General features: G+C 41.9%; 1 protein-coding gene across 1 annotated transcript; it reads left to right on the forward strand.

Annotated features, from left to right (window-relative positions):
* The first annotated feature begins 1,624 nt into the window (after positions 1 to 1,624).
* LOC104222348 (glutamate receptor 2.8-like) lies at positions 1,625 to 6,037 on the forward strand. The gene is made up of 5 exons (XM_009773576.2): positions 1,625 to 2,189; positions 2,951 to 4,290; positions 4,430 to 4,742; positions 4,833 to 5,239; positions 5,339 to 6,037. Exons 1-5 carry the CDS (start codon positions 1,907 to 1,909, stop codon positions 5,876 to 5,878), a joined length of 2,883 nt encoding a protein of 960 aa, XP_009771878.1. The 5' UTR covers positions 1,625 to 1,906; the 3' UTR covers positions 5,879 to 6,037.
* Positions 6,038 to 27,364: the final 21,327 nt, after the last annotated feature.

Raw genomic sequence — 27,364 nt, forward strand, 5'->3', positions numbered from 1 at the left:
GCTGGTTTGGGCCTGTTTTTGTTTCATTTCTTTTGGGCCCAAACCGATTTTCCTTCACTCTTTTGCTTTTTTTTTCTTTTAAACAAAAATGAGATAATAATAAAATAGTGAAATTAAAATCAACAACAATGTAACATTTCCACACAATTATCACAAAAAATATTTAAGTAAGTTAAATCACAACCTAGAACGAACGACGCACATATATTTATATTTTTTGAATTTTCTTTTAACGACACATATTTTTGTATTTTGTTTGATAATGACTAAATGCGAAATGGACAGACCTACAAACGACTAATAACACATGTCACGGAAAAATCGAAAAATTGTACAGGGAAGTTATTTGTCATTATTTTTATTTTCTTTTGGAGCGATTGTCCGTGAAGCAAAAATCACGTGCTTACACATAGTTAATTATTACTCATTCTATTCCCGTTCATGTGAACCTATTTCCTTTTGGTCCGTTCCAAAAAGAATGACCCTTTCTAAATTTGAAAACAATTTAGTTTAAACTTACAATTTTATCCTTAATGATAACTTTTATAACCACACAAACACTCTAGGCCCCCTTTTGACTTGTTTAGGACCGCAAATTCCAAAAGTCTTTATTTTTTATTAAACTTCGTGTCCAATCAAACAGGTTACACATAAATTGGAACGGAGGGAGTAATACACTTTATCACTTAATTATTACTTAATCATGAAAAATTAGTATAAGTATAAAATGCGAGTTTGAAGCAATCCAAGAGAGGAATAGACCAAGTTTGAAGTATAATTATTACTTTCTCTCTTTCTTTTTTTCTTTTTTTTTTCCCCTTTCTTTGGCTTCAATTATTGGACTCATATAAAGGTCAGAGGAGGTTTAGAGAAAAACCAAGTTAGTAGCAATATTACTATCCCAGCTTGACTTAATAGTTTATTAATATGGGCTGGATTCTTGCTCTCGAACAACAGATGACTGTTGAATTGACGAAAGTTGACGAAATGAATGGGAAGAAGACTAGAATATTTGACCCACAAGTTCAAAAAGTTGAATATTCAGTAACACATAGAGCAGACAACCACCATAGTTATGGATCATAATTAAACAATGAAAGGTTTTAGGACCACAATTGGATGGAAGGAGAGCAGTAATATGTCCGGCGGTGCACAAAGCATTCCGTATTCGCGCGGGGTTAGGGGAAAGGCTGTACCCTTAGAGGTATAATAGTAGACAGTCTATCCTAATGCAAGCATTAGTAGTTGCTTTCACGGCAGCCTGATGCACAAGGCATCCCGCGTTCATGTAGGGTCTAGGAAAGGGTCGCACTCCAAGGGGTGTGATCTAGAAATGCAAGATTAGTGGCAGCTTCCACGGCTATTACCTGTAATCTATAGGTCACACAGAGACAATTTTACCGTTGTTCCAAGACTCTTCGGAGCAGTAATATGTCCCTTTCAACATGATAGGTAACTTCCCAAGCATCTCCCTCTTGCATTATCATTCCATGCATAACTAGAAGACGGGAGGTGGCTGTGTTTTGCTGTTTGATGTGCAAGCATGTTACTGACCAAGACTAAAGACTCTAAACTGAAAACGCGTAAAATAAGACAGGATCATATATAGCAGTAGTAGCTCCAATGGGTAATTCATAGGATTTGTAACTGAGCTAGTCCAGAACTAAAGTTCAACCAAAATCTTGTCTTCTTTGAAAAATTTATTTGACTTTTCTTGCACCATTTATGGGGTTTGGCCTTATTATAGGTACTAAGGTGTTTACAGAAACAAGTGTATGTGAAGTTCCCTGATTCTGAAGCCTTATATCCACAGCCACCCATTTGAGAGAACTGTACAGATATCTTTGAAAGGTGTGGTTAGTTGCATAGGCACAAACTGCTTGTCCAACTTATCAGAGTTCTCCAAATGCCAAATCCAAGATGCCATTTCCTGATTCTTTTGATGAAATTTGTCTCCATTATTTGCTTTTGCCATTACATAATGCCAATAAGTGGTGAAGATGAAACTAACGCCGTTAAGAAGGTGGATGTGGGTATAATTCTTGATCTGGAAACAAATGTGGCAAAAGTAATGCACACATGTATATTGCTAGCTCTTGAAGATTACCATGCCGCTAGTCGCAGTGCCATTAGGATAGTCCCTCACTTCAGGGATTCCAAGAAAGATGATGTTGAAGCAGCATCTGCTGGTAAATTCAGCTGCATATATATAGCTTTTTGATTTACTTCTCTTAAACTAGCATATCTTATTCTTTTTGCTTCACGCGTCGGACATACGCTGGTATATATATATATATATATATATATATATATATATATATATATATGTGTGTGTGTGTGTGTATGTGTATACACACTACTCAGTATAGTCAAGATCTATACTGAGCAGCAAAGTAACTTGGCAAATTTCTAGCCCTTATAGACTTGTGCTGGTTCTATTAGATCTAGAATCTATGTTGCTCGGACTCTCTGAAAATATCATCGGGTGCGTGTCGGGTCCTCCAAAAGTAGTGTATTTTCGAAGGATCCGACACGGGTGCGACAACATTTTGGAGAGTCCGCCCAATATAGTCTATAATAGATTCAACTTCATCTATTAGTTCTTTTTTTAAACGTAGTGTTCTGACTAGCTTGCACGTACCTCACTAATCTCACGAGATACCTGCTACCTCCTATTAGCACAACTATCAAGCAACTCTGACCACCAAAGTTTGGACAGATGAGAAGAAATCACATAGTGTTTTTGTCTATGTTGATATTTGAACCTGAGACCTCATGGTTCTCAACTCACTTCATTTATAACTAGGCCATACCCCTGGGTGCTTCATCTAGTAGTTATTCATGCCCTATTTGCATGAGATACTCTTTTTGTAAAATTTTCTTTCCCTTCGATTTTCCTATTTCAGAAGGGATGTTTCAAACAATTTCTTAGTCTGATATGTATGTGCAGCTATATCCTTGCTAAAGGATGTCAAAGTGCAAGCTATCTTTGGGCCACAAATGTCTACACAAACTGATTTTGTGATTGACATAGCGAAAAGAGCAGAAGTCCCAATCATTTCTCCAGCAACAAGTCCTTTACTTACAGTCAAGGAACACCCCTACTTCATCAGAGCAGCACTTCCTTCTTCCAGCCAGACCAAGGCCATTGCAGCAATTGTTAGTAGATTTGATTGGAGGGAGGTTGTAGTCATATACGAGGATAGCCCCTATGGAACTGGAATAGTTCCACATTTGAGTGATGCCTTACTAGAAAACAGCACTTTAGTCTCATATAGAAGTGTTATCTCACCTTCAGCCAATGATGATCAAATCCTCAGAGAGCTTTACAAGCTGAATACAATGCAGACTAGGATTTTCATCGTGCACTTGCAACCATCTCTTGCCTCACGCCTTTTTCTCAAGGCAGAAGAGGCTGGAATGATGAGCGATGGATATGCATGGATCATCACAGATGTTCTAACGAGTCTTCTGGATTCGGTAAATCGTTCAGTGATTGAGTCATCAATGCAAGGTGTTCTTGGTATAAAGCCTTATGTTCCAAGATCAAATGAGCTTACCAATTTCAACAAGAGATGGAGAAGGAGATTTCGCCAAGAGTATCCAGACATGGACACAGTAGAACTCAATGTTTACGGGCTATGGGCGTATGATGGCGTCACAGCATTAGCAAAAGCAGTAGAGAAGGTGGCTGGCACTGCTACCCCAAAATCCAACAAAGTAGACACTAGAGACAACTCAACGGACTTAGATGCACTTGGAACCTCAGAGTTGGGATCTTTGCTCATTGACTCTATGCAAAACATAACGCTAAAAACTGGACTAAGTGGTGATTTCCGTATCATTAATGGAGAATTGCAGCCATCCCCATATCAGATTGTGAATATAATTGGGAAAGGAGAGAGAAGTATTGGATTCTGGACAGAGACGGATGGAATTTCCTATAAACTGAAGATGAATGGGAAAACAGCTAAGAGTAATAATAAGAAACTAGGGACCATCTTTTGGCCCGGTGAATCTAATATTGTTCCGAGAGGCTGGGAAATACCCACAACCGGGAAGAAGTTAAGGATTGGCGTTCCTGTCAAAGGAGGGCTGGAGCAATTCATTAAAGTGGAAACAGATCCAAAAACAAAAGCAGTAACTGCAACTGGTTTCTGTGCAGATGTCTTCATAGAAGTTATCCAATCTTTGCCATATGCTGTCCCTTATGAATTTATTCCATTTCGAATGCCGGATAGTCACACTAATCCAAACTATGATCATCTTGTTTACAAGATCTCTTCTAAGGTAATACCTAGTCCTTGTTTAAATTAACCTCTTTGGCTGAAAACCTTACATGCTCGTTTTGGGGGTTTTCTTATCGACTTTCTACTTTTTCTTTGGCTGAGAAAGATCAACCATAATAATCATCGTCTTCTTGAACCAGGAATATGATGCAGTTGTAGGTGATGTGACCATTTCAGAGAGCCGATCCAAGAATGTGGATTTCGCACTACCTTTTACAGAGTCGGGCATTTCTGCAGTTGTGCCAGTAAAGGATGATGAGAGAAAGAATGCTTGGATTTTCTTGAAACCTCTACAGAAAGAACTTTGGATAACAACTGGAGCATTCTTCGTCTTCATTGGTTTTGTGGTTTGGGTACTCGAACACCGTGTAAACGAAGAATTTCGAGGACCCAAACGCAAGCAAGTTGGGATGATATTCTGGTTTTCCTTTTCAACTCTCGTTTTTGCTCACAGTAAGTCTCTAACTCAAAGCAAAGTATAAATGAAAGCTTTACATTGATTCTCCTTGTTTCTCAACAAATCATATATATGGCTGGTTGCAGAAGAGAGGGTAACAAGCAACTTAACAAGATTTGTGGTGATTGTGTGGGCTTTCGTGGTGCTAGTACTGACATCAAGTTACACAGCCAGCTTAACATCTATGTTAACGGTGCAACAGCTACAACCTACTATAACAGACCTCAATGATCTCATCAAGAATGGAGAATATGTTGGGTACCAAGAAGGTTCCTTTGTCAAAGACATCTTGAAGCGCATGAGATTTGACAGCACCAAGCTTAGAAATTATAGCACATTGGAAGAGTATAATGCTGCCTTATCGAGAGGAAGTAAAAATGAAGGTGTTGGTGCAATTGTTGATGAACTACCTTATCTCAGACTCTTCCTCAACAAGTACTGCGGGAAGTATATTATGATCGGCCCAACATACAAGACCGCTGGCTTTGGATTCGTAAGATTCTCGTGCTCCAGTGATGTTTTGGAACGTGTTTAGAATGGTTTGTAGTTTACTCAATCTAATCCATATTTTTTTCTCCATAACTTCTTGCAGGCATTTCCAAAAGGATCTCCATTGGTACCTGACGTCTCGAGAGCAGTCCTAAAGGTGATGGAGGGAGAGTTTATGAATAACATAATACAGAAATGGTTTGGGAATGAAACAGACTGTCCAGAGAAAGATGGAATGGCTACAACATCTAGCCTCACGCTAGATAGTTTTAAGGGCCTTTTCCTCATAGCTGGTGTATCAGCAAGTTCCGCTCTTCTCATATTCTTCCTCATCTTTCTTTACCAGAACAGGGAAATCTTAGCCACTGATGATTCTATATGGCAAAAGCTTTCTGCTATAGCAAAAGCCTTTGATGATGAGAAAGACAAACCTAATTCTAAGTCAGAAAATCCGGGCGAAGGCAATGAAAGCCAAACGACTACACCGTTCGCAGCAAGTGCAGCTTCCCCAGAAATATTTCCCAACCTTCCCTCACAAAGCCCAGAAACCAGAACTGCGTCGCCTCCAGATGAAGGCTTCTCTACAACAGAACCTGGAACTCCACTTGAAGAAACCATTACAGAGGCAAATGAAGAGAGATGATACATATATCTGCTACTAAAATTATGTAACAGCCTAAGAGAGATCATATAGTGATGAACTAGCTTGAGAAAAACTCAACCAAATTACACTATCATTTTGGCACTCTTGGCTATAATATTTGTATCAAGATTTTAGATGGCTAAACAAGAATTAAGAAGATATTTTCGTGCTCTTGGCAAGATTTTACGTGGATAAAAGCAAGATTTAGAAGAAGAGTAACATATACTATTTACTTTGAATGTCTTAAATATTGTTGATACTGCTCATTTTCATTTTGTCCTTGAGCCGAGGCTCTCCGGAAACACCCTCTCTACCTTCACAGGGTAGGGTTAATAAGGTCTGCGTACATATTACCTCGTCAGACCCCACTTGTAGGACTATATTGGGTATGTTGTTGTTTTCTTAAATAATTGAACTCCAAGTTGTTCATGAAAAGATAAATATTCTATCTGTTATGAGCAATCTGTTATGGTCGTGCATTAACATAATCTATCAAGCCTCAAACTTATTTCCAAAGTATTGTATTGGAGTAATGAAGAAAGAAAAGAACAAGTGTGCAAAAATGATAGATTTTTAAATGAACAAGTGTGCAATTAGTGAGAGCCTGAACTATACACATAAATTTTGAGTTATTCTGGTTTATTTTATTTTTTTTGATAATAGAGTTATTCTGTGTTAATATGTGGTTTCAGTTAAATTTATGAACTTGTATCAATGGTGCTACAGATTCCACCATTGTTAAGTATGAGAAGCTTGCTTGGAATTGAGCTTCTGACAGGTGCTCAGAAGCTTTAGAATTGATCCATTGAAGAAGCCTTAAAGAAAATGAAATGAAAAATGAATTGATTTATTGCCTACAGAGGAAAATGAAAAATGGAGGAATAAAAATGCCGAAATTATTCAAGAGAGGTTTATGGGTATTACTAATTTACTATCTGATCTAGACACCCACGGGCGGATGCACCCTTATCGAAGCGGTATCACGCCGCGTCGGAAATTTTTATTAAATATATTTATTAATATTGTACAAAAACGAATAAATAGGAAAAAATGACATATTACCTGACATAATTTGTATCTTGGTATGCTGGTTATATGCTTGATTTTGTTCTATGAGATCAAAGGTTCAAAATCCAACTAACACATTTTTTTGGCAGATATTTGAGAGAGCTTTTGTGGTTAAAAATTGTGATGAAGTGAAATTGACTCAAGATTTTTTCTAGCTTAAAACTAAACAAAACTAATAGACTAAGGCTATTTTTTGTCTAAAAATATGATAATCAAAGTTATTTTTCCTATCAAGAGAAGAAAAAATATTTTCCAAAACTCTTTTTCAATCTTCTCCACCACCCTATTTTCCATCCCCATCAACCCTCACAACCTCACCTTACCCCCCCCCCCCAACACACCCACCTACCACACCCCACCCCTACCCCCACCCCCTAACCCCCACCTAAATAGAAAATACTATTTAGAGTATTTTCTTTTTCATCTCAACAAAATGAGTATTTTTTTTTCATGATGTAGAAAAAATATTTTCTTTATTTCAACAAGATAAGTACTTTCTTTTCATGTCGTAAAAAGAGTACCTTTGTTTTGTTTTAATAAGAAAGAATATTTTTTAAGTTATGGAGCTCAAATTTCAACGTTATTCATGTGTGTAAAAGTACTGGCACATTAGCTCTTTTGGTTTTGCGTGAATTGTTAAGGGAATAATTAAATTCTTGAAGAAAATAGCATCCTGAAAACATTGGGTATCTGGGCGGGGGAGAGGGGGAGCACAAAAAAATGAGGATTTGGGGTTGAGATCCCCTCTAGTAAACTTTTGTCCATTTTTTCTCAATAGAATCTTAGATGGTTGCCACGTGTTCTATAGAACTTTTAATCGTGTTTGATTTCTTTAACCAATTCAAAGACTAACTAGAGTAAAAGAACTACTGTCCCTTGCATCATTACTATTACGCGGCGTTTTCCTGAGATTTCTTGGAAGGGCGATGTAAGGCTAAGCAACTGATGTCAGTGCAGTTACTATCCGCTAACTGAGGCCCCTCCGTACGCTAGACGTGGTTGTTAGTGCCATCCGAGTAATTGAGAGAACAGAAATGAGAATTGAGAATGAAAGAAAGAAAGCTTGATTGTATTAATGAAAGCTATTACAGAAAAGCAACACGGTGTCGAAAGGGAGAGACACCAGTACAGAAAATTGTTTGCTTGCAAGAAAGTTTGATTGCTTGATCCCCCCTAATAGTGCTTAAAAATCAAAGTTACAAGACTTGACCTAACTAAGCTAGAGGAACATAATGGAAGCAAATGAAATAAAACTACTCTATATTTACAATGATTCTACAAGGTAGAAACAGGTCCGTTGTTAACAACTTTGTCTTTGGCATTACGGTCTGCACGTGCAGCGTTGTCTGCGCGTGTGACGCTATTGGCATCTGCCTGTGGCTGGGCGCTGACGAGGACTATCCGTGGGGCGACAGAGGCACATACACACTTGTCACTTGGCGCAGCTAAGACCATGAGGCCATCCATTGCGCTAGGCGTTAGGAGGCTTGCTAGGACGCCATGGGACACGTAGCGCTTGTTGTCCGGTAACAATTTCAAAACGCTTTTGTTTGTATTAGAGCTCTTTTGTGAATTGAAACACAGTTGAGCAGCATCCAAAAGCTTCACCCAGTTCTTCTGCGATCCGGTTACAAAGTGGCGGAGATATTCCTCCAGCATGCCATTGAACTGCTCGGTTGGCCATCAGATTGCTGATGAAAACTTGAGTTGTGACTCAATTTTGACCTGAGGCACTTAAAGAGTTGGGTCCAAAAGTTACTAGTGACGCGTGAGTCGCTATCACTAACGATGTCTTTAGGCATGCCCCAATATTTGACGGCATAAGAGAAGAAGAGTCGAGCTGTATCTTCTGCTGATATATATTGTGGGGCTACTATGAAGATATCATACTTGGAAAACTGATCCACCACAACCAAGGTAGTTGTGAGATCTCCGACCTTGGGCAATCCGGTGATGAAATCTAGAGGAACGCTTTCCCAAGACCTTGGGACAGTTAGTGGTTCCAAGAGTCTCGCTTGTGTCAAGCGGTCCGACTTGTCCTTCTGGCATACTAGACAAGTCTTCACATACTGAGCGACATCATCAGCTATTTGAGGCCAATAATATGCATGGTGAAGTAATGCCATGGTGCATTCTTCATCGAGATGGCCAGCCCACACAGTATTTCCGCCAGAAGAGTCCTTCACAGATCTCCTCCTTTAGGAATATAAAGTTGGTTCCCTTTCACTTTCAGGAAACCATCTTCCATGTAGAACTGGCGAGTCTTTCCATGTCCTACCAAATCAACCAAATATTGTGCAGCAGGATCCTTGATGAGTAGATTTTGTATCTGGTCTTTTATGGTGGTGGCTACTTTTCTCCCCCTTAGGGTGGCGAGTAGGCACACCGATTCTAGATCAACTTTCCGACTGAGCGCATCAGCAACATGATTAGTCTTCCCACTTCGGTACTCCAGATTGAAGTGAAATTCTGCTAGGAGTTCCTGCCACCTGGCCCGTCGACCATTCAGCTTCGACTGGGTCATGAAATGGCTAACAGTTGTGTTGTCCGTCTTGGCCACTAACGGGGTTCCCAGCAGATAGTGCCTCCAAAAGCGTAAGCAATAAACTACAACCAATAATTCTTTCTCGTGGGCGGTATAGCGGCGCTTTGCATCCTTCAGCTTCCGGCTCTCATACGCTACAGGATGCCCTTCTTGTAGCAAAACTCCACCAGGGACATAGTCGGAAGCATCTGTTTGTACCTTGAATGGCTTGGCCAAATCAGGGAGGGCCAAGACGGGGCTACTAGACATAGCCGCTTTCAATGCGTTGAAGGCCTCCACTTGTATGGTTACCCAATCCCAAGGCATGACCTTCTTGAGGAGTTCTATCAATGGCACTGCAGTGAGGGAGTAATTTCTCACAAATCGCCAATAGAAGTTGCATAGGACAAGGAACGCCCTCAAGGTATGGACATCCTTAGGCGGCGTGCAATCTGTGATAGCCTGAATCTTCTGTTAGTCCATACTGATCCGCCTTTCCTCGATGACATGTCCGAGAAAGTCAATTTGTTTTTGAGAAAAGGAGCACTTGGATAGCTTCGCATATAATTCGTGCTCCCGCAATCGGGCTAGGACCTTCTGCAAGTGCTCTAGGTGTTCTTATAGTGTTTGGCTATATACCACAATGTCATCCAAGTTGACCACTACGAATTTGTCAATGTATTCTCGAAAGACTTGGTTCATCAGGGTGCAAAATGTGGCTGGAGCGTTAGTCAAGCCGAATGGCATAACCAGGAAGTCATACGACCCATATCTTGTCACACAGGTCACCTTGTGTTCATCACCCTCTGCAATCCGAACTTTCCAATAACCTGTCTTCAGGTCTATTTTAGTGAACACCGTCGCACCACCTAGTCTATCGAACAAGTTTACCATTAGCGGAATAGGGTACTTGTTCTTCACAGTGATTTTGTTTAGATCCTGATAATCCACACAGAGTCGTAGGCTGCCATCATGTTTCTTTTAGAATAGCACAGGGGACCCATATGGGGACTTATTGGGCACGATGATCCCTGTGTCTAGCATTTATGTCAACTGTCTCCGAAGCTCAATGAGTTCGGGTTGGGACATTCTGTAAGGCGCCCGGGCAGGTGGCTTCGCATCCGACACCAACTCAATCTCATGGTCCACAGTGCGCCAAAGTGGGAGTCGGCATGGCATGTCTTGTGGCAAGACGTCTTCAAACTCTAGTAGCAGCTCCTTCACTAGTGCAGAAATGGGACACGAGGGGCGTTCTATATCTTCAATGTAGAGGGTAGCCATGAACGTAGGTTCATGTCTTTTGACCCCCTTCTTCAACTACAAGGCCAAGATGTTCTCAGCGACTATCTTTATGGGCATGCACGGGATAATGCAGGGCTTGACCCTGTTTGTTCCCATTATCAATAGCATGTCTACATATGGTACGGGCATTGTAAGCACGTGATTTTTTACCCTCCCCGAGGATTTTCACATTTTTAGCATAAATATGTAATTGGGTCTAATATAGTCATTTTAACTATTTTACTTTATTTCGTTGCAAAAAGAAAAATCACAAAAATATATATATAAATTTTAGTTTATGTATTTCTCATAAACTTGAAAAATACAAAAAAAAATTGTACTTTATTTTGGTACTTTATATAAATTCGAAAATTACAAAAAAAATATAATTCTATTAATGTTTTGTAGTCGTTTTAATTTTGGAAAAATACAAAAAAATATTACTTTATATTTTGTCTTTATTAAAAAACGAAAATTACAAAAAATAGTTTTATTAATATTTTATAGTCATTTTAACTTTGAAAAATACAAAAAATATTACTTCATATTTTATCTTAATATTTACGAAAATTACAAAAAATAGTTTTATTAATATTTTGTAGCTATTTTAAATCTTGAAAAATATTCAAAAAAAAAAAAGATATAGTTTTGTTTAAATACTAGTCTTATTTTTGGTAGTTATTTTGCTTACATAGGACTAGTTAAACAACGTTTTCCTATTTCTCGGGTCCGGGCAAAAGAATAATATTCGGGTTCAAACTACCCGCTTTTAAGCCTAATTTTCGGACCTAACCCATAATAATCCGAGTCCGCCACACGTGGGGAACACGGACGGAATCCCATACACGGGGAACCCCACCACGCGTGGGGAACACAAGCCTCGAACCCCACCACGCGTGGGGCTCATTTGTCTTGGCCAAAGGGATCAAATACACGGACAAAGAAAGAAAAACGGACTGGAAAATTTTTGGCACAGCACTATTCATCTTCTTCTTCAAAAAGAAGAAGAAGAAAAAAACCTAGGAGCCAGCCCCCCCCCCCCCCCCACGCTTGAACCACCTCCGTCACGACCCCTCCAGTAAACCACCAAACGACCCTTCAACCACCATCCCCTCACGTCCAAAACGCCACCACCCACGTCCGTCGACCACCAGCTTCCCCCCCCCCCCTGTCACGATACTCCAAAACCACCACCCACAACGCCATAACCTCCATAGCCTCCTCCTTCCTCGACTTTACTGTCGCCACCACCGCAGCTGCTTCCGCCTCCAAAAACCACTCGTCGGAACCGCTACCATCAACCACCCTCGCACCCCAGCAACTCCCCAAAACCACCAGCTCGGACGCCTTCCCCATCGCCTACAACCACCGGCAGTCCCCGTCGCTGCTTCATTCGTCGTCCTCCTCGCATCACCATCTCGTCCGAACACCCACTTCCTCTCCGTCACAACACAACCACCAAGCAAACCCAAACCAGTCGCACCCCCCGTCGCAACCAGCTCCCACCATCGTCGTTCACCATCCTCACGCCCCCAGCAACCCTAACCCCACTCCTTCACGTCCAAACTCCACTACAAACCTGCTGCGTCGAAAAAATCCAAAAGGCAGCCAACATCTCGTGCGTTGACAGTATTGGGTCGAGCTTTCAGTCTCCATTGAGGTCGTCTTTGGTTCGTCGAGGTCCGGTACGTCGAGGTTGTTGTCCGAGGTTTCGTCGCAGGTCCAACGCATCGGACGTTAATCTCAAGTAGGTTATCTCTGCCCGAGTCCTTCATGTTTGCTGTTTAGTAATATGTATAGGTGTTTGTTGAAATACAATCCTAGTTCATGCGGATAGTACGCGAAATTACGCGAGACATATATACATGATGATTGCGAATTGCTATATTTGATAATTAACTCCGTATGGTATTGAAATTTGGCCGTGAATGTCTTTTTCCGTTGTTTCGTTATTTTAAGTAGCTATTTGACATTTTGTTTCTTCATGTTTAAATTGTTGTTATCCAAATATTTGTCGTAATAGAGGTTTGCATGAAAGGTGTTAATTATTTAGTTTGTCTTAATAGTTGTTTATACATGTGGTAGTAATGTTGAAATTATAGTAGCAATTTTAATTCCGCGGAAAAATACTCGCTTCATCAAATAGGTTCAATCTATAACCTATGACCTCGCAAAGTAGCAAAGAATGTAGTTATTTTAGCCTTATCCCTTTATTTTTTCTTTTTTGAAAAAATAAACAAATAATAAATAAATAAAACGAGACAAGCTTCACCAAAAATAAAAAATGTACAGATTGCGGAGCCCTCACAAAATGTATGTATTAAATACTTAGATTCCGGGATAGGCCGTTTAGCAAATTTCACGGCCCTACCCAAAATAATAATGCGCTAGTTGCTTTAGGCGCGCCTTTAATAATATTATCTCCTTAAGCTCGGGTGCACATTTATGTGACCCAAATCCAAGTCTCAGCGAAATCGAAATGTGTCTCTAATCACGGGTACATTGATTGTGACGTGGTCTGAGATGCATTTCCACGACGTTGCAAATTCCTTTTAAAAAATAAGAATGAGATGAGCCTCGCCGAATAAAAATACAAATTGCGGGGCCCTCAGTAAATACTTGTTTTAAATTACTTAGAATTCAGGAGGGCCGTTTAGCGAATTTCACGGCCTTCCCAAAATAATAACACGATAGTCTCTTTAGGTGCGTGTTTAATAATCTACTTTCTTAAACTCGGGTGTGCATTTCATGCGACCCAAATCCAAATCCTAAAACATTGAATAAAAATATGTTCCGGATCGTGGGTGCATTTCATGTGACGCGGTCCGAAGACATGTTTTAAGCGATGTTCACATTCCTTAATAATAATAATTATGAAAGCGGTAAAAAGTTAAAATTTGCACATAAGTTCATATTTGTATAAAATCAGATAATCAAGCCGAATATAACAGTTGAGCGACCGTGCTAGAACCACGGAACTCGGGAATGCCTAACACCTTCTCCCGGGTTAACAGAATTCCTTATCCGGATTTCTGGTACGCAGACTGTAATATGGAGTCATTCATTTCCTCGATTCGGGATTAAAATTGGTGACTTGGGACACCCTAAATCTCCCAAGTAGCGACTCTGAAATAAATAAATAAATCCCGTTTCGATTGTCCTTTAATTGGAAAAAACTCCCTTTTACCCTCTCGGGTGTGACAGCTCTGGCGACTCCACTGGGGAACAAACCCAGAATCTCTGGTTCAGGGTTAGAAATTCGAGCTTAGATAAATTGTTATATTTGGTTTTATCTGATTTTGTTACATGATCTATGCTTAATGTGCTAATTGGTTGTCTTTTACCGCTTTGATATTACGTGAACTGTATATAAACTGTGCTGAAACCCCTATCCTTTCTGAGTCTTCTAAATCATGAAGAAGGGTGTACTTCGTACGACTTCTTTTCTGTATAGTGTCAAATCCCAATTTAGAACGAGGTTCGGACAAGTTGCTAAGCCGGTGAAGCTTCTGTATTCCCGGTACGCTGCCCCCCCTCGGCTCGAGCTGTCCGCTCGGGTAAGCCAGGTCTAGAACAAACACCCAGGTTCTGAACTTAGTATAACAAAGCCACATGCCGGATCCCTAGTAGGAACGTTTATTTGCATCATGTGCATTTGACTTAGGGGACTCAACACAGGGGTTGGGTCCGTCTAGGACAAGCAACCTGAAAATAATAGACCATCTTTTGGCATCCTATGTGCTACATGTTGTACTTATTCAAGGGTGAATTGTTATGTTGATCACGTTTAATAAGAAGGCCGCACGTTTTTCCAGCATGATCTTATTTTAATCAAAAGCATGGGGAACATTTGTGGAATTCAAGAGACCTTGGTATTCCATATGTCCCCCACGCTTTACATTTTGGGAAAAAGCACATGGGGAACCTTTGTGGAATCCAAGAAGTCTTGGAATTCCCTATGTCCCCCATGCTTCATTTTTGGGAAAAGCACATGGGGAACATTTGCGGAATCCAAGAAGTCTTGGAATTCCCTATGTCCCCCATGCCACATTTTTGAAAAAAATACAATAAATATAAAATATATATATATATATATATATATATATATATATATATATATATATATATATATATATATATATATATAAAGAGCATGAAAATTCAAAAGATTTTGTATGTTGTCATCATTTTCCATAAATTAGAAAATCGTAAAAAAAGAGGAGAAAATAACAGTGTAGAGATAACTACTTATTTTTAGAAAAAAGCAATGTCCAAGTAGTATCGAAACTCTGCCGAAATTTTGAGAAAATAAAAAAAATGTCTTATTAGTTTGTTATATTAAAAGCAAAGGAAAAATAGAAGAAAAAATCATCATTGTTTTGTCTTGTTTTTTTTTTCAAAAAGAAAATAGTTTGTTGTGCCATTAAATAAAAATCAAAAAAAAGTCTGGTTTTTTTTAAAAAAAATGTTTTTTTAATCTTATTTTGGTTGTCTATGAAAATGCCAAATAAAAATAAAAAGAGTCGGGCGTTAACGTGATTTTATTATCTGTTCCAAAATAAATATATATATATAATCAAAAAAAATTTCAAAAGAAAATTCAAAATTAAAAAAAATCCGAAAACATTTTGATTCTTCTTTAGAATCCAAAATTCAAAAAATATTTTTTTTAAGCAAGGTAAAAATTCCAAAAAAAAAATTCTTTTTCTTTAGAATAAGAAAAACAAAGGAAAAAGAAGGAATGTTTTATGTTTTATGTTTTTTGTATGTTTTTTTTGTTAATTTGTTTGTTTGTTATGAATGAAAAATAATAGTCTATTTGATTGTTGTGGAAAAAAATATAATAAAAAAATAGAAAATGGAAAAGGGTCTTCTCCAAAATAGTTTATTTACCCGAACTACGCGGGTTTGATTCTCACCGGATGTGAGATACGTAGGCAACCCTCATCGGGTCCAACCCCACCTTTTGCTAAAAAGCCAAAACAAATTAATAATAATAAACAAAAATATATGTCAAACTTTAATTTTGTCATAAAGAAGTTGGGTGACGTTGTTTCATCAAGACATAGCCGAATGTTCCCGAAAGGGACGCCGGAAGGCTGACTTTGCATAAACAGCCACCTTTGGGTCATTGTTTTTTAAGACTTGGTCCAGTTGACCCCCACAGCCTAAAAATCTTCGTCCCCGAGACGTTGAAAGGCCGTGTTTGCAATATTGACTTTTCTAATTTGAAAAACGATAAAAAAAGTTATAAATAAGTCAGGTGATGTTGTTTTGTCATAAATAGCCAAATGTTCCCGATAGGGACGCCGGAAGGCTGATTTGGCATAAACAGCCGCCTTTGGGTCATTTTGAGATATGGACCCACATAGCCTTAAAAATCTTCGTCCCCGAGGCGCTGAAGGGCCGTGTTTGCAACACTAGGTTTTATTATAATTTGAAAAGAAAAAATACCGTTGGAATTTTGTCATAATAAGCCGAGCCAGCCTCGGCCGCGTCTTAAACCGTTCTTGCCGAAATAGCCTTAGAGTATCTTTCAGTTGTCGAAAGGTTATTTTCGTAAAAGAACGGACAAGTTTGTAAGGTGTCATAAAATAATCCTCCCCGGCCTCAAAAATCATGTGAAATTTGGAAGGGGACACATTTGCAAAAATAGCCGTTTGGTTGCATTTGTCAAACGGGGAAAGAAACTGGCTGTTTGTAAATCTTTTGATTAGAATATGCGGGTGTTTGATTTTCGAGTTTGTAGGTCATCTTCAAACCTTTGAAACCCGGTCTGTTTTAATATGAAAATTGAAAAAATGTTTATTATTGTTTATCTCTTATTGGTCCGAACTACGCAAGGTCTGATTCATGCGGAGTCATGATACATAGGCAATCTCCATAAGATTCGACCACAACAAAAAGAAAAGCAAAAAAAAAAGGAAACGAAAAAGAGAATGAAAAAAAAATAAAGGAAAAAAAAGGAAAAGAGAAAAGAGAAAAGAGAAAAATGGCAAGCTGGGAATGAGGAATGAGTTTTTATTTTATTTTACTCTATTTTCAAAAAAAAAGAGAAAAAGAAAAAAAAATAATAAATAAAATAAAATAATAAACTAGTTAGTTTATAACCCGAACTACGTCGGTTTGATTCTCACCGGATGTGAGATACGTAGGCAACCCTCATCGGGTCCAACTCCCTTTTTCATTTTACCAATAATGATATACCATAAAGCATATATGTACATATACACATGTATATAAATACGTATACTGTTTGTTTTGTTTTCCAAGATTTTTGTTTAGAGTCAAAATAAAGGTTTCTGTTTTCGCCTAAAAGGTCACCTTAATAAATGTGCAGGATGAGCACAGAGCAAAATGAACCATTCTCGGCCCTCAGCGAGGTCCCCCTACAACTCCACATGTGGTGGAATGATTTGGAAGCCAATAGCAAAGAGGTAGTAGGAAGAATATTGGGAGGTTTTGTAAATTTGTTGGGCGTTAGGCCAAGGACAGATATTCTTGAAGCTCTAATACCATTTTGGGACCCAACCCGCAATGTATTCCGTTTTGTTGACTTTGAACTTTCACCAACACTTGAGGAAGTCGCCGGATATGCGGGATTGAATGAGAGGTTAAGAGGGCAATATTTGCTTTCGCCAAGGCCAGTGTCTCCGCATGCGTTTCTGGATCTACTAAGCATCAGTCGGAAGATACAACATGACGATTTATCGAGAGGATGTTGTGATCTCCATTTCTTGTATCAGCGGTACGGAGCCCCGCAGGGTTTCGAGGAACCGAACCTTGGGCTAACTCACGGCGGGAACAGAAACAAATGGGAAGCAAGACGTACTTTGGCTTTCATCACAGCGTTCTTGGGAGTCATGGTCTGTCCAAGGAAGGATAAAAAGATAGAGATAGGTCTGGTAGGTATGGCCGACGTTGCAATCAAAAGAACCAATAGTACTGTGGTTCCTTTGATTTTGTCCGAAATCTACCGGGCTCTGACTATATGCCGAGAAGGAGGCAAGTTCTTCCAAGGTTGCAACCTGTTACTTCAGCTATGGATGCAGGAACATCTCCATCACCGAGTAGGATACATGAACCACGGGTTTGACCGAGAGGAATTGTATCAGCGGATTCAAGAAGCGCATGACAGGCGCCAGATTTCCTGAAGGTGTCGAAGCATGGTTTACACGGTTAAGGTCAACAACAGCTGACCAAATTGAATGGGCATTCGGTTGGTTGACTGATACTGAGGTGATCTACATGTCGGCTGAAGAATGTCATGTTCTCTTAATGGGGCTTCGCAGCATCCAGCCATATGCCCCTCATCGGGTATTACGACAACTGGGCAGGTTTCAAGTAGTCCCTACTGATGAAGATCTGAGCAAGCATGCCTTGGAATTAAGCCCGGGAGTCATATTCCCCGAGGGGAAGATTAGAAAACTGTGGCATGAATGTAGATTCTTGGAGCCCAAGACCATGGTGCGAGAACTAGCTAAAGGTGAGGTAGACCCAAAGTACGATGCTTGGTTCGAAAGAAGGTTTCAGATTCGGCAAAGACCTGCTAAAAGGGCCCACGTCCAACACTTCACAGATGATTCACAAGAGCAATGGGGATGGTTAAAAAGGGAGGAAGGTTACCGGGTTGAAATCGGGAAGCTAAAGCAACAAGTCGAAAGGCTTGTATTTGAGAACAATGTGCAAGTCGCCTCGGAGCAGGCTGAAAGAAACAAGCTAGCCCAAGAAAACCAAACCTTGAAGGCCCGCCTTCGCCAAGCCAGTAAGAGTAACGTTGACCGACAGAAGCGTCGCTCTGACGAAAGATTGATAGCAAGTTTGAGAAGTCAGGTCATCCAGAGCCAAGAAGAATTAGAACAATCAGAAGCTTGCATAGCAAGGATGAAGGTCAGATGGGCAAAGTACACAATGGCCCGGAAGCAGCGTTTGCAACAGGTCATAAGGGATTATGAAATGAGCGTCGGAATATTAAGGGAGACGAACTCCACTCTACATGATCGGATCGTCAAACAAGCACGAGACGCCCAGGCCGACAGAAGACAGTGCTACGATGCAATGGCCTGCATGGAAAGACAAATGGAGTTGTTCCAGGATCGACTTGCCGACAATGCTCAGGCACTGGGGTTAAAGAACCGACAAATCAGGCAGCTGTTCAGCGAAAGGGATAACATTCGAGCAAGGATTGACGAAATCGGGCATTACATCTACATGAAATGCCTGGCATGTGAGCGAACACCTCGGAAGACCCTCCTTGTTTCCATCATGGGCTGCGTCCACCGGATTATGAACGAGTTGAAGAGCCTGCAAAGAGACCTCACACCTAGAGCCGCGGAGAGGCCGAATGATGCCTCGCGGGCCCTTAAGTTGGAAAATTAGTTTTTGGTCAAGTCCTGTTTATTTGGCTTTTGTTGTTTTCCCATATGTTGTTTTCTTTTCTTCAAACCACGTTTAAAACCGTGGAGTCTGTGTTGTTGCTATTTTTGTTTGAAACAATGTGTAATAGCAAATTTTGATAATGAAATTAAGTGACTCCAGAAGAATTTCTATGTGTCTTTACTTTGAGGCAGAACTACGCCTGGTCTGATTCACGCGGGGACGTGATACGTAGGCAATCCCCATAAGATTCGACCGCTTTTAATAAAGAAAGAAAAGAAAATACAAAATAAAATAAAACACAGGGTTTCCCAAAGTACTTTAAAAGGGGACGAATGAGCAAACCGGGATGACGCATGTTGTTTGAAGCAAAGCATGTAGAAACGATTAACTGCCTAGGTGCATTGCATCCTCTATGTGTTATGATCAAATCTGTTAAACTCTAACGCTAACAAAGTTTGTTGTTGTCTGAATCAAACAAAGTTGTTAAAGAACTCTGGCAACACACTCCTATCAAACCAGATCCAAAGGACCGATAGCAACCAGCATGACTACTTCAGAGAATAGTAATGAGGAAGAGAGGCCGATGAGCCAGTTGCTAAAAGAAGCGATGGAAAAGATTGAAAGGATGGGACTAGAGATGAATGCAATGCAGCTAGCCATAGCCAAAACACAAAAGAGCCCTGAAACACTGGGGCACATGCCGGAATACCCTCACTCTGGCCCTTCCACAAGCCGCCCAAATCCCCTTTATCATCAAGAAAGAAGCCCTCATGATTCCCAAGCTCCACCACCCCATCAACCTCTCCCAACACCCAATATTCCCATTTTTGTGGGACCAACATCAGCCCCTTTGCAAAGAACGACCAGTGAGCCATTGTTTCAGGCTCACGATACACAATACTACCCCCCCGAGCCTACGTTTCATGCCCCCGAACCACAGGCTTACAATCCACATTTGGAAGTGCCGGCAGAGATTGAGAAGCCGGCTAAGGCCCCTGAACAGGATGAAGTATTGAGAAAGTTCAAAAGCCTGGAGCAGTCCTTCAGGAACTTGCACGGGCTGGGCAATCAAGTCAGCGTAGCATACAAAGATCTGTGCCCTTTCCCAGACGTCCAACTCCCGGCTGGGTTCAAGATGCCTAAGTTTGATTTATATGAAGGGCACGGTGATCCCATGGCACATTTGCGGGGATTCTGTAGCAAAATGAGGGGGGCAGGCGGCAAGGATGAGCTGCTGATAGCTTATTTCGGCCAAAGTCTGAGCGGATCTGCACTAGAATGGTATACCAGGCAGGATTCCAGCAGGTGGTACACGTGGGATGATCTGGCGCAGGCTTTTGCAGGTCATTTCCAGTACAATCTCGAGATAGTCCCTGACCGTCTCACATTATTGAGAACTGGGAAGAAACCCGGGGAAAGTTTTCGCGAGTTCGGGTTCCGCTGGAGAGAACAAGCAGCTAGAGTCGATCCTCCCATGAGAGAGGGAGAGATGGTGGACTATTTCTTGCAGACACTGGATCCAACCTACTTTGGTCACTTGGTGACAACAGTTGGAAAATCTTTCAACGAGGTGGTCAAGATAGGGGTCATGATAGAAGAGGGTCTGAGGTCTGACAAAATCTTGAACTATTCGGCACTCAAAGCCACAACCCAGGCTATTCAAAGCGGCACGGGAGGTGCGCTGAGAAGAAAGAAAGAAGAGGTTGCCACGATCGAGGCAGGCAGTTGGTCCAGGGCTGGCAGGCCGCACTACAACCAACCCAGATCTCACAGGTCAAACTACCCATACAACCCACCACAAAATTTTTATCCACCTCGAGAACCACATTGTTCCGTACACCAGGCCCAAGCATACACTCAGCCTCCGGTTCGCCCACAATGGCGCGCGCCGGCTCCCCAGAACATATATGCACCACCACAAAACACCTATCCTCCACCGAGGGCGTATAGAAACCCTTCAGGGGCAGGCTTCCGGGGAAATCCAGATGCTAGGAATGACAGGTTGCGGAAGCAGAGAACTTTCACGGAGTTGGGAGAAACCTACACCGCTTTGTTCCACAAGCTGAGGCAATTGGGTTTGGTTAGTCCTGTCCAGACTCGAGAACCAAATCCCCCACCTCAGAATTTGGATCGATCAATAAGTTGTGAATACTGCTCAGGGATGCTCGGGCATGACACCGAGAAGTGTTGGAAGTTAAGGCATGCCATACAGGATCTTATCGACACCAATAAGATCGAGGTCCAGACACCAGAAGCTCCTAACATCAACCAAAACCCACTGCCAGCGCACCACGAAACTCACATGATTGAGTTGGTGTGTGAGGGAGGAGAGTTGAGAAAACCCTCACAAACAGTGATGATGATCCAAGCCGCCCCGAAAGAAGTCTCGACCAGTGGAAGGACGAGTGTACAGTCGCAGGGAGAAGGCGTCAAGCCGGTAGTGATATTGGGAAAGAGCCCGTCCGCCATAACAAGCAAACCCGAGCCAAGCAAGTTGGTAATATCAGGAATCCCGCCCACACCGGCAGTCGTGTTAAAAGGGGTATGTAGAGAACTGGTGACCATAAAGCCTGTGGTCCAGCTGCCGATGATTGACAGCAGGGCTGTGCCTTGGAAATATGAAAAGGCGGTGGTGATGTACAAAGGAAAACAGGTGGAAGAAGTCAGTTGTGAAGCGCAAGGGCTGACTCGATCAGGTCGATGTTTTGCTCCGGTGGAGCTAAGAAGAACCAACCCAGTTGCAACCAAGAAACCTGTGTCCGAAGAAGAGGCTGAAGAGTTCCTGAGGAAGATGAAAGTACAAGACTATTCTGTGGTCGAACAGCTGAGAAAAACACCGGCCCAGATCTCACTGTTGTCATTACTGATCCATTCTGAGGAGCATCGTCGGTCCCTATTGAAGATATTGAACGAAGCTCATGTACCCAGTGAGATTTCTGTAAACCACCTAGAAACCATTGCCAGCAAGATTTTCGAGGTGAACAGGGTAACATTCTCAGATGATGACCTACCGGTGGAAGGTACGGAGCATAATAAAGCTCTATACCTAGCTGTCAAATGTGAAGACTCGGTGGTAACTCGAGTATTGGTGGATAACGGCTCAAGTGCCAATATTTGCCCACTATCTACCTTGAACCAGTTAAAGATCGACCACGGAAGGATCCACAGGAACAGTATCTGTGTCCGAGGGTTTGACGGAAACGGAATAGCTACTGTAGGGGATGTAGTACTTGAACTGACCATTGGTCCGGTCCTGTTTACCATGGAATTCCAGGTGTTGGACGCCACAGTATCTTATAACCTGCTGTTGGGACGACCCTGGATTCATGCAGCCAAAGCGGTGCCTTCCACCCTACATCAGATGGTGAAGTTCGAGTGGGAAAGACAAGAGGTCGTGTTACACGGCGAGGATACAACGTGCACCATGGGCGGAACCATTGTACCTTTCATAGAGACCGCTGATGACAAAGGTCCTTGGGTCTACCAGATTTTCGATACAGGGTCGGCCAACAAAATTTCTGAAGGAGAAATCATCCCGCACCCTAGGGTAGCTGCCGCAACGGTCATGATGGTCTCAGAAATGCTGGGTAATGGATTTGTGCCGGGAAAAGGCCTGGGAGTCGAGCTTCAAGGGATTGTCCAACCTGTCTCCCTTCCTAAAAATCTGGAAACTTTCGGATTGGGGTTCAAACCAACCGCAGCAGATAGGAAGCAAGCGCGAAAAATGAAGAAGAGGGTCTGGTTTCTGCCTAAACCAGTGCCACGCCTCTCAAGGTCTTTTGTCAAAGCAAGTGCCAAGGGGTCACCGGTCCCAAAGATTCTAGGACCTTTGATCGGTATAAATGAAGACCTGAATCAGAGTTTTGAGAAGCTATTCGCGGATGTCAGTATGGTGGAAGCTGGAGAAGGTTCCAGCAGAGCAGAGATACAGTTTGTGGGGCCTGAGGCCAAGACCAACAATTGGACAGTTACTCCTCTTCCTGTCCGAGGGGAGTCTTGGTAGTAGGCTTTGATTTATGTTTTGTGTGTTTTGTTTTGTCCGGATTATTCAAGGGTGTAATCCAAATTTTACTTTCGTTTTTGTAAAAGTGTGAACCCTTTTATCCTGCAAGTTTAATAAAGTTCTTTTCTTTTGTCCCATTTTAATTTTGTTTTGTTCTTTTTCTTTCTGAACAGTTCTCTTTTTACTGGTTCTAATGACATGGCATGCACAGCGGATCTTCGACCTAGTCTAATAAATCAATCTGAATCCGACTCAATGATGCAAGAGGTCGTTTGTGACGATGAATCTGAATGTGACGAAGGGGGAGCCTTCGAAGAGATAAACCGAGAACTGTGCCAATTTGAAGAGAAACCCAAGCCTAACCTAAATGACACTGAGGCTGTGAATCTAGGAGACGCTGATAACGTCCAAGAGACCAAAATTAGCATCCACATTGAGCCGAATGTCAGAGAAGAATTGATCAAAACCCTCATGGAATTCAAAGATGTTTTTGCATGGTCATATGACGATATGCCTGGATTAAGCACCAATTTAGTGGTTCACAAATTGCCCACTGACCCGGCATACCCTCCGGTCAAGCAAAAACTAAGGAAATTTAAAACAGAAATGAGTGTAAAGATCAAAGAAGAAGTGATTAAGCAGTTGCAAGCGAAGGTCATTCGGGTCACTCGATATCCCGAGTGGTTGGCCAATGTGGTACCAGTCCCAAAGAAGGATGGAAAAATCAGGGTGTGCGTCGACTACCGCAACCTCAACAAAGCAAGTCCCAAGGACAATTTTCCGTTACCCAACATTCATATCCTGATCGATAATTGCGCTGGGCGCGAGATCGGATCCTTTGTGGATTGCTATGCGGGTTATCATCAGATCCTAATGGACGAGGAGGATGCTGAGAAGACAGCGTTTATTACGCCATGGGGAACCTACTGCTATCGGGTAATGCCGTTCGGGTTAAAGAACGCCGGGGCAACGTACATGCGAGCAATGACTGTCGTGTTTCATGACATGATACACAAAGAAATCGAGGTGTACGTCGATGATGTGATCATCAAATCTTGGCGTCAGGAAGACCATGTGGCAGACCTAAGGAGATTTTTCCAAAGACTCCGAAGGTATGATATCAAGCTTAACCCGGCCAAATGCGCATTCGGGGTTCCATCAGGAAAGTTGCTAGGATTCATCGTCAGTCGACGGGGGATTGAGTTAGACCCATCCAAAATTGAATCCATCCGAGATTTGCCACCGCCAAGGAACAAAACAGAGGTAATGAGTTTGCTGGGTAGACTCAATTACATCAGCAGGTTCATCGCTCAACTCACAGCAACTTGTGAGCCCATATTTCGGCTGCTGAGAAAGGATGCTGCGGTAGGTTGGACGGCAGAGTGTCAGGAGGCTTTCGACCAAATCAAAGGGTATCTGTCTAATCCACCCGTATTGGTCCCGCCTAAGCCCGGGAAGCCCCTAATTCTTTACCTGACGGTCTTGGAAAATTCATTTGGTTGTGTATTGGGGCAACATGATGACACAGGAAGGAAGGAGCAAGCCATCTACTATCTTAGCAAGAAATTCACAGTACATGAGGTCAAGTACACTCAACTCGAGAAAACATGTTGCGCCCTAACTTGGGTAGCTCAGAAGTTGAAACACTACCTGTCTTCGTATACTACTTATCTCATATCCCGCTTGGACCCATTGAAGTATATCTTTCAGAAACCTATGCCCACGGGAAGGTTGGCAAAATGGCAAATTCTGCTCACAGAGTTTGATATCGTCTATGTAACGAGGACGGCCATGAAAGCCCAGGCGCTGGCAGACCATTTGGCAGAGAATCCCGTTGATGAAAAATACGAGCCCTTAAGAACGTATTTTCCTGACGAAGAGGTAATGCATACAAATGAGTTGGAATTGCCTGAGGAACCGGGTTGGAAGCTTTTCTTCGATGGAGCTGCAAACGCGAAAGGGGTTGGAATAGGAGCAGTACTCATTTCTGAAACAGGACGGCATTATCCTGTTACGGCTCAACTACGCTTCTATTGCACCAACAATATGGCCGAGTATGAGGCTTGCATTCTGGGTCTGCGCTTGGCTGCTGACATGGATGTCCAAGACGTCTTGGTCTTGGGAGACTCGGACCTCTTGGTACATCAAATTCAGGGTGAATGGGAAACACGAGATCTAAAGCTCATACCATACCGACAATGCTTGCATGATCTGAGCAAGCAATTTCGATCGGTGAAGTTCAAACACATCCCGAGAGTTCACAATGAGGTTGCGGATGCCTTGGCCACCTTAGCATCAATGCTGCACCACCCTGACAAAATGTATGTTGATCCTCTACACATCCAGGTCCGTGATCAGCACGCCTACTGCAATGCCATAGAAGAAGAAGCAGATGGCGAACCCTGGTTTCATGATATCAAGGAATACCTCAGAATGGGGATATATCCAGAACATGCCTCTAGAGACCAAAAAAGAGCCCTTCGGCGTTTGTCGAATGGTTTCTTCCTCAGTGGAGGAGTATTGTACAAAAGAACCCCGGATTTGGGATTGTTGAGATGCATAGATGCCAGTCAAGCAACGACGGTTATGGCAGAGGTACATGCTGGAGTTTGTGGGCCACACATGAGCGGATATGTATTGGCAAGAAAGATCCTTCGAACAGGGTGTTATTGGCTCACCATGGAACACGACTGTATCACTTTTGTGAGGAAATGCCATCAGTGCCAGATACATGGAGATTTGATTCATTCTCCGCCAACAGAGTTACATACGATGTCAGCACCCTGGCCGTTTGTGGCATGGGGCATGGATGTCATTGGGCCCATCGAGCCGTCAGCATCCAACGGTCATAGGTTCATTCTAGTGACCATTGATTACTTCACCAAATGGGTTGAGGCTAAAACCTTCAAATCGGTAACCAAAAAGGCAGTGGTGGACTTTGTTCATTCCCATATCATCTGCAGATTTGGGATCCCAAAAGTGATCATCACGGATAACGGTGCGAATCTTAATAGCAGCTTGATGAGAGAGGTATGCCAACAATTCAAGATTACACACCGCAATTCCACCCCATATCGTCCCAAGGCGAATGGAGCAGTCGAAGCAGCCAATAAGAATATCAAGAAGATACTGCGAAAAATGGTGGAAGGGTCCAGACAATGGCACGAGAGATTACCCTTTGCTTTGTTGGGTTACCGCACTACCGTCCGAACTTCCATAGGCACAACTCCTTATTTGTTGGTGTACGGAACTGAGGCCGTAATACCAGCGGAAGTCGAAATTTCCGTCCCTCCGAATTGTCGCTGAAGCCGGGATTAATGATGATGAATGGGTCAAAGCTCGATTGGAACAGTTGAGCCTGATAGATGAGAAAAGATTGGCAGCAGTGTGCCATGGTCAGCTGTACCAGAAGAGAATGGCAAGAACATATAATAAGAAGGTGCGCCCCAGGAAGTTTGAAGTAGGGCAGCAGGTATTGAAGAAGATCCTCCCACATCAGGTCGAGGCAAAAGGCAAATTCGCCCCAAATTGGCAAGGGCCTTATATCGTGACCAGAGTATTGTCCAACGGTGCTTTGTGTTTGACAGATGTCGAGGGGAGATGTGTCGACATGGCTATCAATTCTGATGCAGTCAAGAGATATTATGCGTAATTTCTTTAATTATGACAATTGTTGGTTTATTTGTTTGTATTTGGCATTTATTGGATAATGAGATGACGGAGGCAATTCTTTCTTCTATCCAAACACTTTTTAACCCTTGCTTCCCCCTTTGAGCCTTAAGTTATTCTTTCATACCCCTCTTTTGGAATCACTAATGGAAAAGACATGAAAAAAGGAGAGAAGAAAAGAAAAAGAAAAATGAAAAGAAGGAAAAAGAAAAAAGGAAGATAAAATCATAAGAAATACAAAACCGTGGGAACTACGTTTGACCTGATTCCTCAAAGAGGATACGTAGGCGCCTCACGGCTCGGTCATAGTATGCATCATAGTGAATATAGGATGCATAATGTACATAGTGTGCATAATAGGCACAATGTGCGTAACGTACATAGCTCAACATAAGCGTAAAAAATAAAATTCCCCAAGCAAGAAAACTGGGGCAGAGGTTATGTTTTAAGTTCCAACAAAGGTTTGATTCCAAAAGTTGTAGCAGATCACCCATCAAATTATTTCATTTTTTGAATAGCCTTTCTTTAACCTCACACCAAAACCAACATCGACGTCCAAAAG

This window comes from Nicotiana sylvestris, chromosome 6, assembly GCF_000393655.2.
Source record: "Nicotiana sylvestris chromosome 6, ASM39365v2, whole genome shotgun sequence".
NCBI lineage: Eukaryota > Viridiplantae > Streptophyta > Magnoliopsida > Solanales > Solanaceae > Nicotiana > Nicotiana sylvestris.

Bases quoted from the DNA above. Each gene is read 5' to 3' on its own strand.
- LOC104222348 (XM_009773576.2), top strand. From the start codon at position 1,907: ATGCCAAATCCAAGATGCCATTTCCTGATTCTTTTGATGAAATTTGTC. The intron at 2,190-2,950 runs GTAAATTCAGCT...ATGTATGTGCAG, and splicing joins TGTTGAAGCAGCATCTGCTG to CTATATCCTTGCTAAAGGAT. The intron at 5,240-5,338 runs GTAAGATTCTCG...AACTTCTTGCAG, and splicing joins AGACCGCTGGCTTTGGATTC to GCATTTCCAAAAGGATCTCC.